General features: G+C 46.2%; 1 protein-coding gene across 1 annotated transcript; it reads left to right on the top strand.

Moving 5' to 3' along the window:
- Window positions 1-2,725: 2,725 nt before the first annotated feature.
- On the top strand, window positions 2,726-11,767 carry CISH (cytokine inducible SH2 containing protein). Its single transcript, XM_065642915.1, has 3 exons — window positions 2,726-3,380; window positions 7,929-8,155; window positions 8,670-11,767. Exons 1-3 carry the CDS (start codon window positions 3,334-3,336, stop codon window positions 9,170-9,172), a joined length of 777 nt encoding a protein of 258 aa, XP_065498987.1. The 5' UTR covers window positions 2,726-3,333; the 3' UTR covers window positions 9,173-11,767.
- The last annotated feature ends 315 nt before the right edge of the window (window positions 11,768-12,082 follow it).

Here is a 12,082-nt window from a genome sequence, read left to right as displayed (position 1 = left end):
AATACCTTTGACAACTAAACTCTATCGCTCAATGATACCGCCCAACAATATTGCTTGTTACTGCCTCTGCAATGTCCTAATTCTTCAACATTGAACCCTGGGGAGCCATTTATATCAGTATAAACGGGGCTTAAACAACTAATTCATTGGAATGCCACCAATTTATACCGACTGTGTGCAGGTAACCAACTGCAGAAGGCCTGAGGCGCTGACAAATTTGGCACACTGTTCTCTTTCCTATTTAGGGCATTGCTTACTAACGAGGGGCAAAACATTCAGGTAGAGTGATGAAGTACAACTGAACGCTACTGGCCTAAAACTGATCACTATCTTTGTACATAAAATAGCCCAACCATTAGCCTGAACATTTTTTGAGGTGGGCCCCTACTAGAGTTTCCAATGAAGATGAAAGCTCCTTTCAGTAATTCTCATACACATTAGCTACTTCGATTTAATGGTCATTTTTCAGGGTCCTGTAGGACTCATGAAAACAGCAGCACAGATCTAGTGACTGTAAGTGGGAAACCACCGCATCACAATGCGACACATACTGAATAACACAACATCTGCACCAGTGTGAACACCTGTGCTGCGCCGCAGGGCAGAAACACAGAGCTGCCAACTGAGACCTGTTTCTGCACATGATGTTTCCACTGTGCAGTTCTTAGCACTGCTTTCCTGCTCCAGAAACACAAATGACTACTCAAACAACAGCAGAGAGCCTGCACACAAAGACTTTTCCAGAAGATCACTAGATGGAGCCCAATTCTACGTAAAAAAAACCCGTAAAGCCACCTTCTCCATGTCTGCGCTGGGTTGCAGAGCTCCTGCCTCAGGGCACGCCACAGCTATGATCTCACTGTCCTCTCCAAGGCTGAAGATGAAATACCTCCTGAACGTGCACGTCAACTGCAGCCTGCAGGAGACAGCAGCATCTTCCTACTCTTTAGTCTAGGTCTGCTCAAATCCATCGTGCTGCTGCACCATCAACATGAGGTTTTAAATAACGCCCAATGGAGATCTGAAGGACCACGTGTGTGCAGGCTTCCCCCTGCAACCCAGTGCCAGAGCTGCAAAGGTAAACCTTCAAATGTCTTTTGGCTGTTGTGCTTGCTGTGCACATAGGTGAGGATCGAAATTCCTCTCTCCCCTGCTAATCTCTCACCTCTCTTGTGAATTTATGTGTATTCAGATGAAGTGTTAGCTGAAGTCTTAGGATCAGAAGGAAACTGGTCAAGGGGCACGTGCACGATGACATTCCCATCCCTCTGGATACTCAGCACCTATCTCTTTGAATAGTTCTGTATTACCAGTGGCACTCATGACTGCACTGTCCCTCATGCAGCAAAGACAAGGAAGGGAAGCATGCAGCAGGCTAAGAGGCTGCTAAATGAAACAGCGGGCAGTTAAAGGCTGAGTCAGGAGCTGAACACAGGATTCCTGCTCTCAGGCTCATGTCCTGGCCATGAGAACATCCTTCTAACCTTATCCTAACCATCACCTTCCCCTCCCCTTCCCACACAGCCCCATCCACTTTGGTTCTGAACAGCATTAGAATTACTAGTATTTTTAAATATTCAATCTCCTTCAGTAGAGGTGACAGCCCACTCTCACTTTCTCTCTGATCTCTGATGTGAAGAGGTGGCAACTCGTGGCAGAAAAAGAATAATCAAGCTTTTGTTATAAAGTGTTTAAAAATAAAAGGTTCAATAACCCTCAAAGTAACAGAAATATTTCCTCCTGCGTCATGCAATTTTAATTTGGCAATGATGTATAAATGCAGGACAAAACAGTGGTGGTGCAGCCTTTCTCAGGAGACTTAGTCAAGCTGAAATCCAAATTCATAAGGGATTCATTCCCAGATGGCCGAGACTTGGGGCTGCCCTATGCAGTGTGACAACCGTATTTTTGCTGCCCAGACTATGAGATGCTACAGCACAGTATCCTCCCGCGGACCGCGTGTCACCGGAGGGCAGGGGCAGCTGAGGGGATGGCCACACCTCCCCAAGCTGTCACCCCCTTGGCCTTGCAGCATGTCGGGGTGACCCCCGGTCTCCGGGCGCCTCAACCCCACGCCTACCAGCGCCCAACCACTCCTGCGGACAGAAGGCTGACACTCGCGAAGCGCGTTAAAACTAAACTTTAAAAATCACGAGTAACTACTACACATACATAAAAATAAATGGAAATGCAGTAAAAGAAGTACGAGTAAATAAACGAAAAGCTACAGCGGAGCGGCAGGGCGAGGCGCGCAGCCCAGCTACGCGCAGCAGCGGCCGCGCGCGACCCCCCTTCCCCGGCCGTGCGGGGCCGCTGCTGCCCCGCGCATGCGGCGGGCGGGGGCGACAGCGCCCATTGGCGGGCGGGGGCGGGCGCGCCGGCGCCCATTGGCGGGCGGGCGACGGTGGCGGCGCCCATTGGCGGCGCCCATTGGCAGCGCCTGCCGCGGCGGCCCCGCGTTCCTGGAAAGTTCTTGGAAATGGATCAAAGGCGTTTCCGCGAACACGCGCGGCGGCCGCTCCGCACGGGCGGCAGCTCCGCACAGCCGGCCCGGCCCGGGCCCCCCCGCCCGGCCCCCGGGAGGGCTCCGCTCCCCTCCCCCGGCGAGCGGTGCTGACATCAACGCGGCCGTTATGGACACTTCTATTTATACCTTTTTTTTTTTTTTTTTTTTTTTTTTTTTTTTTTTTTTCCGCGCGGCTGCTATCGGAAGAGTGATGTGAACACAATACGATTCCAGGAATCTCTCACTTCCTGGAACAGATTAAAAGGCGCAAACAAAAGATTACTTAGTAGGTTGGGTTTTTTTTTCTCGGAGCTTCATTACTTCTGGAGTCAGTGAACAGGCAGGTTGCTGCTCTGCCGGCTCTCTTCCCCCAGACATTCGGGAAAATATTATTTATTGGTATCTATTTATTATTATTTCGCAGTGCTCTGAATATTTTTTTCGAAAAGATTGCTCTGACAGAAGATTACTTCCTCTTAAAATATATGTAATTTCCCTTTTCTCTGGTTATTTTTAAAACTTTTTTTGTTGTTGCTGCTGTTTTCTGAAAAGCAGAACAAGAATACATTATTTTCTAAGGCACTGGGAGCGCACGCATTTTCTGGGCTAAAGTTGCTAAACAATCTGCAAAGTCTCTTGGACAGTCCGATTTGCCTTTGTGTCTGAACCACAACCCACTGCGGAAGGGGTTTGCTGGGACTCTCCAGCCTTCTGGTACCGTGAACCCCGAACTAGAGGCTGGAACTTGCTTGATCCTGGGAAGCAGAGAAAAAGGAGACGAGAAAAAGAGAAGAGGAGAAAGCATTTCCCACCTTCTTGAAGACTTAATGCTTTTCCCTTGGTCCAGGAGTGACATGATCCTCTGTGTTCAGGGGTAAGATACTCTAAAGCCTTCTTTCAAAAGCTATGGCTTAATAATTGTAATTAGTAAGATTCTCTGGGACAGTTTTTGAGTTCGTGTGAGCTGCCATGTGTGATTGTAATGGAACAGAATGACTTATGCTGGCCGAGCACTGAGTTGTGCGCGTGTGTCCTGTCTGCTTTTTGGATTCCATGGCCAAAAATCATGGGACCATAAAGTACTCTCGATTTCTGTGCTTCCTATTGCTGAAAAATTAGATGGTATTTAAAGTCTTTGAGGGAGTAAAAAATACTAACAACTTGGAATGCATTGTTGAGTGGGGTTGTGCAGCACCAGCAGGACACAGCCTGCGACCGCAGGTGTTCTCCAAGATCCTGGTGGAAACAAACTGCTTACAGGGAAACACTTCCACAGACTTCAGATGCTTCTGTCTATTTCTAAGTAAATATTTATGCTGAACACATAACTTCCTGTTGCTTTTATGGGTAAGATGAAATGTATGTCCATATATACAGACTTGCCAATACACAACATTCTATAGAATGAAAGCCACTGAACACCTTTGTTCAGTACAACAGGTAACGTCCAGACCTCTCCTCTGGTACTGGTGTGTTGGCCTGGCAGGGTCTATATGATCAGCTCAGATCATCAACATGTGCAAATACCTGGTCTGCAGGAATCATCCAGCATTTTTACACATGCTGCATATTGGGCAAGTGCCAGCATTTGTTTCAGCCCGAGCTGTAATGTCAGTGTTTCCCATCCCTCCTGCCCTCCGCGGATTTTCCTCATTTGCCTTGTCTGCTTTAAAAGACTAAAGCATGGGGATTTTTCTGCCATTTCCCCCCACAATCTCTTTAACAAACAAGCAGAACTCATGCTTACCAATACTTTCCTACTATTCAAGTGGGCTTGTTCTCGCTCTCATTTTCAGTCTGCTGCTGCAGTTCCTATAGCCACAGCAAAGGGAATTAATTTTCCAACTTAGGCTTTGTGAAACCCTTATCTGAAGTTTTTCTCCAGGGCTAACACCAGAGCTACTGCTTCCCTTCACCCACTAAGAACTTGTTATGTAGCCAGATGTGTAGACACTCGTCTCTTAATATCTTTTTTAATGACCATTTATTGCTCAGTTTTCACTATTCTCTGGAATTTCATATACCCTGGACTCCATACTCTCCCTCCTATTCAGACCAAGCTCCCAAGGGAGTCTTGGGACATAGCTGATGGAGAGTGGCTTGACACACTTTTTCTTGTACTATTTGTACTGTGCTACAAGATTTTAGCTTACCAGCAAAGTAACTACAAAGCTAACACTAAATAATATCAGACATATCTGATTCTCTTGAACTTTCTTGGCTTTCGAAGGCTTTTTGAAACACTAATTACCAAAGCACCGGGAAGCTCATTTGCTGCTTCTCTCAAGATTCCATGCAGACTACCAGCTAGACATGCCAAATTTTAAATATTTGTTTTCTTCCTCATTGCAGCTGTTGTACTAACACTTCGCTCCTTTCAGTCCTGCCCCTCCACCTGTCTCTCCACTACCTTCTTTCTTACAAGCACTAATTATTTTCAAATACTTGCTTTCCCCCATTAAAGGGCTGACTTTTTCAAGTCAGCGTACCTTTTTCAACAAGACCTTATCCCAGCAAACCCTTCTTCTCCCTCTTGCCACTGTACTTGCATTAAAAGTTGCAGTTTGCCATTACCCGCTGATTCCTCTGCTCTCCCGGCCCTGTGCTTGGAGCTGCTCTGGTCACAGCAGCAGCTCTTTTTTCTTCAACCTGTGTAGAAAGTTGATTGGGACACCAGCTCCTCGCAGTCTATGAGAATTTCTAATCCCCCTCCTCTGTTCCACTGGGCTCCTTTGAGACAACAGGTGCACAAGGCCTTTTTGTAGGTGGAGAGAGGGGCATCGGGCAGGTATATAGAAGGAAAACAGGACGTGGATAAGCATGGTCCTTCTCCGGCTGTGGTGGAAGAACCTCTGCCGTGACTATGTGGGGGTTTGGGCTCCTTCAGCTTCAGAAAGTCCAAGGCAGCAGAGAGCGTGCACAGTGGGAAACCTCACCTCAAGCACATGGGCTCTGCTTCAGAGAGACCCACAGCAGCTCTGTAAAAGAAACCTACTGACTAATTCACACAGTCGATGTGTCTTTCAGAGGACCGAACTGTGAGATGGTACGGCCCTTGAAATTAAGAACTTTTTGCAATGAAACAGGAGTACATTTCCCCAGGTAGCTTTGCTATCTTTCCCTTCTCTCCTGGTCTCTTAGCCAATTCCAAATTTCCTCTCCAAAGTAGGTATATAAAAAGAAAAACAACAACAACAACAACAACAACAAAGTAGTTCCATGCTAGGAACAAGAAAAGTTTTCTTCGTGTTCAAAAACCTTTCTCAAAGGGTAGGCCAGAAAAATTTTCCAGGAAAAAATAAATTCAGAGAGATTTGTAATTTAGACTGCAGTATTCAAGTTCAGGCAAGTGAGTGGACAGCGCGTGGTGCAGGACTGATTTTACTTAATATTGGTCACAGTCATTTTCAGCCCAGTGAACAGCTGGTATAAGAACACACCTGGGACAGAATGCTCTGCCACAGTCCTGTGTTATACCCTCTTTGCACAGCGCAAACAATTATTTTAGGTTCAGTACAGTGAAGGATCTCATTTATGATCCTCCTTGTTCAAAAAAGGGGAAAATGAAGAATCAGGAATCTCCTTTCCCCAGGAAGGCAGGTAGCTAGACATGTATGAAGACTGTCATATTTAGAGGGAGACATCTAAATCTCTTTAAAAATGCAGCCCTCACACCTACAAATGTAGCTCAGGTGGGACTTAAAGAGAACTCGGAGGTTTCCCAACAGCAATCTCCAGCTCTAAGAGCATATTCAGCCCCGCTGTTCTGTGAAAGCCACTGCGAATGCAGTCCCTGTGATCAAGGGTGCCTGCTGAAGATAAGGGCCACCAATCACTTTTAGTAGGTTTGGCTTCCTACTCATTAATAGAAATTAAGAAATGAGGAACAAATGCCATGAATGCCAAGTAGGTGTCCTGCTTCTGAAATGTGATTTGACATATGGAAAAAGGAAGAATGTTCATTTCTAAATACCAACAGGATGGTGGGGTTCTGCCATGGCCAAGAAGTGTCTCCGTAGATTCAATTTTACCAGTGGTTTTACAAAAACCTTATTCCAAACCTACATGGTTCTATTAGAAATATGGAGTCATGGAACTCATCATGGCTCTCACAAATCATTGTGAAGTCGTTTTCAGGTTCTCTTTAATCTACTTTTCCCTCCAACCCCTTCATCCCGCTCCCTGTCCCATACCTGGGACTCAGCAGTTCGAGAAGGTGGAATGCAGCTATGATCAGGTGAAGATCAGTTTGTAACACATTTATGTATGTACCTAAAGTGTCACTACTCACAAAGAGCACAGAGAAGGAGGAAGATCGGAAGGGAAATGCTTATGACTTTGGAGTCTCCTTCCGCTTCTCTCTGCAGTGATACGGGAGGAGGCGGCCGCCTCCTTTGCAATCACCATCAGCTCCAGTGATGCTGGGACGGCCTCACCTCAAGGACTGTGTTGTATTTCTCTGAACACTCAGCCATCTTTTATGTTGTGTGTCTGAAGGAACATCTCAAGCAAGTGAGCACATGTGAGGGACATAACACAGGCCACACAAAGGCAAAGAGCTTAGAAGAAAGGACAGAAACTAATGTTTTTGCTCAGGAGCTTGCCTGGGAACTAAGATTTCCCTGGGCCCCAAAGTCCATGCTCCCCTGGAGCTCTGCCTTCCTTTACGAAGAGAAGGAGCATGTGAGAGCTCCAGGCTTCATGGAACTGCACGTAGATGCTGAATGGCTACACTAATGCTGTCCTTAGGGCACAGAAGGATTAATGTTCATAGCAGCTCAGTCATGACAGAACGTCCTGCTGCTATAATCCCGCAGGGATTACAGTCACACTGAAATCTCGGTCGTGCCATTGAATGCCAGGGTTTGTGTAGTGCACAGGCTTGGCAAAAACAAGAATTCCCGTTATTCTACTATAAGATCAGCTCACTCTGAGTTCTAACAGACACATTTAGGATCAGGTCAACCTTGAGCAGAAAGCAGGTAGGGCAAAACCCAAGCTATTCCACATTCTGCTTCTAATCATATTACAGTAAATTACTAACAAATCCAGTGGCGGAAAAATAAATGTTCCAATGTTGTAATGATGTAAGCGAAGCTGTCATACTGCTATGAACCTTATTGGCTCTGAAACTACATATTAAAAAGCAACATCTAAAAAAATCAGATTTCGAATCAACCTAAATTGCAAGATAGATTACCTTTCCCAAGACAAAAGAGGCTGACTGCCTCTCCCTGTTTCTAAGAGTTCATCTTCAACTGTGTAATTTTTCCCCTCTTGCCGCTCTCTGTTTGAAGCATAATCATACTGAGGATCTGTTTATAAAACATAACATGTTGTAATACAATGTAGCATGCGCTGAACAGATGCTGCAACCTATTTCAAGGCAAGGAAAAATAGCAGAGTATGCCCTTCATTTCAGACCTCATCCTTTGCTGGCAGAGGAGAAGATCAGGAGACTGTCGCTCAGGGGCATTGCGGTGGATTTGTCCGAGCCGATCATGCAGCCTCTCCCCGTCACAGCCTTCCAGGAAGAGTCCACACCTGCCTTTGCAGCACCAGTTCCAGACAGCAACCCACCTCAGACACGAGACCCTGAAGAAGACCTTCTCTGCATTGCAAAAACCTTCTCCTATCTGCGAGAATCTGGTAAGACTCAGCTCACAAAGTCACAGGGTCAGAAGGCTACAGGGAGTAGGGAGCCAACTCTGCAATCTGAGCTCAGGAAGAATCTCCAGATCCCACTTCAGATAGGAGCCTGGTTCTGTCACAGCCATGGCTGACTCTTGTGGGTGCAGCAAGTGTATGTTCGGTCTCTACAAACTTGTATCGTGAAGTAATTTATCACTAGTGTAAGCCAAAGCTTTGTCTTTTATAACTAAATCAGGAGAACGAAATGGAAAAAGGCCCCATTTTCCCTGTAAACGGCAGCAACTGCTGCACAAGTAGTCACCCCCATCCCGAGCCCCAGCACAGCAATGACAAGCACAGATGGGAAACCCTTGGAACTTGACATAATCTTAATTTCTCGAGGTCTTACCAAGTCCGGGCCTGGTTACTTCCCAAGCCCTGAACTCAGTAGCCTTTGAGGTTTCTCTAAATACACGGCCAGTCATTTAATACCTTCTTTCCCTAACAAGTTCTTTCTGGGATGCTTTTGCAGGTTGGTACTGGGGATCCATCACTGCCAGTGAGGCCAAGCAGCATCTCCAAAAGATGCCTGAGGGCACCTTCCTGGTACGGGACAGCACCCACCCCAGCTACCTGTTCACACTTTCTGTCAAGACCAATCGAGGTCCCACCAATGTGCGCATCGAATACACTGACAGCAAGTTCCGGCTGGACTCAAACTACTTGTCCAAACCTCGCATCCTGGCCTTCCCAGACGTGGTCAGTCTCATCCAGCATTATGTCATGTCCTGCACAATGGAAAGCAAGAATGAGGCTCCTTACCCGCCTCCGTCTCCTCTACCTCCCATGCAAAAAGAGATGGCAGCAGCTGCAGTACACTTGAAACTCATCCGGCCGCTCAGCCGCAAAGACAACATCCCCAGCCTACAGCACCTGTGCCGGCTGCGGATTAACAAGTCCACAGCCGACGTGGACCAGCTCCCTCTGCCCAGGCGGATGGGGGACTATTTGAAGCAATACCCTTTCCAACTCTGAGGCACGGCCATTGTATCTCAGGCACGACAGACAGGGACAGAAATGAGGGAACTTCGTGTCTTTGTCCCGCTAAAGTGTGGCTCAGGTGGGCACAGTAAAGACTTGATTATCAGCAGAGACTGCATCCACCTTTCCCCTCCCCATCTCTCCAAATCCATTCCAGCACCAGGGAGGAGTTGGTTGTTTCGGTGAACAACGGGACACGATCTGAGCTCTGAACCTCAGGCCGCATCAACAGTGGCTGTGAGAAAGTGCTGTAGGCATGTGCACACTACTTGAATTTCAGAGTTGCTGTGACACCGGAAATGTTAACATTGTTATTTTCGCTATTTATTTCCATGGCAGTTTCTCTCCTCATGGTATTTTAAAGCACCTTTTAGTTTTTTATTTGTCTGTTTCTTTTTTTTTTGTGGAATTAGAGGTAGAAAAAAGTCTCCCAGCCAAGCAGTGGCCAAAAGTCTATAGGAATTTGGATTTGGATTCACATCCAAATAGGTAGTACCTGTTTGAGCCTGTCCCTGTAGCAGGTCACAGGAATCCACATCCAAGCTCCCCCAGACTTCTGGAGTATGTGGGACTCAGATGACTGTATCTGGACCCACCTCTACAGAGGTAAAGAGTTGGTTTTTTTTTTTTTCTTCCTTAGCTACAGGGGGCTGGGTATCATAACCTCAAAAGCAGCTTGCACATCTGCCAAAGATGCATGCTGTGCCGTAGGTTGCGGACAGGAGACTTCTGCGAGGAAGCCCTTCTTTCCTGAGAGCTCTAAGCACAGATTCTGGATATTGAGCTTGGGCCAGGGAGCACTCATCCCATTTTTTTTCACCTTCTCCAAAGCAAGTTTGTGACAAAACATTTAGAAATAAGTAATAAAAAACCCAGCTCTCTTATTTGCAGGCAGAGGCATTCAGTTTCAGAGCACTCTGCATATGGCTTGCATTTTGAAAGTGCTTTTCCCTGACGTTGCCCTTGCCTTGTGAGATGTGGGGCAAGAACGGGGTCTCCTTGACCAGGGGTTCAGAGACAGCTCTGCTGAGCTGCAAAGACAGACATAGCTTCAGGATGTTTATTTATTTATTTATTTGGGGGGTAACCAGTCGGAAGCACCTCAGTACAAGAGCTGTCCTTCCTCTCTGCTGACACAACGCCAAAGGGCCAGTTGCTCTGCTTCCGCCAGAATTATTCACAAGCCATGTGGCTTCAATCAGAGCTAGGCTCTAGCACACTGGAAACCACAATTCAACTTTTTTGTTTGCCAAGGCCCAGACCTCTGCTGTCTCTTTCTCTGACTTGCATATTTGTTATCCTTAATTAGACTTCTTGCTCTGGGTTTACCTCTCCCACCCAATGCCTTTCCCACCCCTGCAAATGAAGCACAATGGCTTTCCCTTGCTCTTCTGTGGGTAGAAGGGACAAACAGCAGATGGGATCTTTCCCAAACCAAGCACAAACAGAGAAGCTGCCCTTTCCTCTTTGTTTGCATGATCTCATCATCTTCTCAGCCTGTGGCGGCCAGTCCGTGCCAGCTAGAGAGAGTAGACAAGGTTTAGAGAAATTATCTTTTGCCTTCTTTTGCTCCTAAGACCCTATAACTTGATCAAGCATGAACCAATGTTAAGGATTCCTCCTTCATCTCTCCCTGGGACTGTCTCTCTAAGGCTCTGTAAATTGGAAGAGACAAATCTCAGCTCTACCTGAGGGTTGAGATGGAAAAGGATGGGATGGTGATGCAGGAGACAAGCTCAAAAAATTGGTGGAGTTTCTTCCACCCTCTTAAAGCTGCCCAAAGGGACAAGATGGCCTGATGTGCTTAGTCAGTGTCCTTTTTTCTTTTTTATTTTTCTCTCCACATTTATACATGTTAGTGCTCTTGCAAGCTTTGTTTTTGATACTTTGATGATTGACAGCATGCATGTGTGATGTCAGGTTTGCTTTTTATTATATCCTTCCCCCTTGCCCCACATGGCAGCAACTGTGGGAAGGTACTGAATGAGAATGAAAACTTAGAAGGCAAAACAAAAAATTTTTTTTTTTTTTTTTTTTTAAATAATATAAAACATAAACCACTGAAAAGGCTTCCTTTTATCCAAACACCTCTATCGGCCTGAGGACACTGGGAACAAGGAAACCACAGCTCTTCAAGGAGCAGCAGTGATCTCAGGAAGCCCACATGGCTTGGCCACAGGCTTGGTACCTACAGCATGTAAAAACTCAGAGAAATGTACAGCGGAAAGGATGAGCTGTTCAGCTCTCTGAAACTTGCCTCCTATTTGATCTTCTCTCTGTTGGGGGTAATGAGGAAATCAAGCTTGCACGTTTGACCTCGTTGCCCCAGGAGAGCCCAGCTAAAATGGGAGAAGCATGTTCTGAGAAGGAAAGCCTGGTTAATCCCCAGCAGGACAATGAGAGACTAAGCTGAAGGCTGTAAGCTCATATGGGCAGGGACCATCTCTGTTGTTTGTTCCGCATCTAGCACAATAGGGTTCTCTAGGTGCTACTGCAATACAAAGAATAAACAATACAGTTACTCCAAAAAGTCAGTTTCTTCTATCTTGAGACAGTTTGTTAAAAATCATTTGACTTGGATTTTAAATAAACATTTGAAATATATTTTAAAGCCACTTGATGTAGCAGTCTTTGGTAAAATCCAAATGGATTAATTCATTTCCTGTTCACAGAAATTCTGCCCAAGACGACCGGACAACCTCTTGACCTTTTTTTTTTTCCCAAACAGGACACACAACCCCTTCATCAAGAGAAAAACCCTTCAGATACTGGGAGAGTTAACACCAAAGTCATCCTAAGTGTGGGACTGGTTTCTACCGCACACAGACAAGCAGTGACAGACCCCAAGTCCCAGGTTACCAAAGGCTTAAGGAACATTCCTTAATGATGTAGGAAAACACAGGC

Source organism: Caloenas nicobarica, chromosome 11, assembly GCF_036013445.1.
Source record: "Caloenas nicobarica isolate bCalNic1 chromosome 11, bCalNic1.hap1, whole genome shotgun sequence".
In the NCBI taxonomy this organism is placed as follows: domain Eukaryota; kingdom Metazoa; phylum Chordata; class Aves; order Columbiformes; family Columbidae; genus Caloenas; species Caloenas nicobarica.
This window is presented reverse-complemented; position numbering and strand designations above follow the sequence as displayed.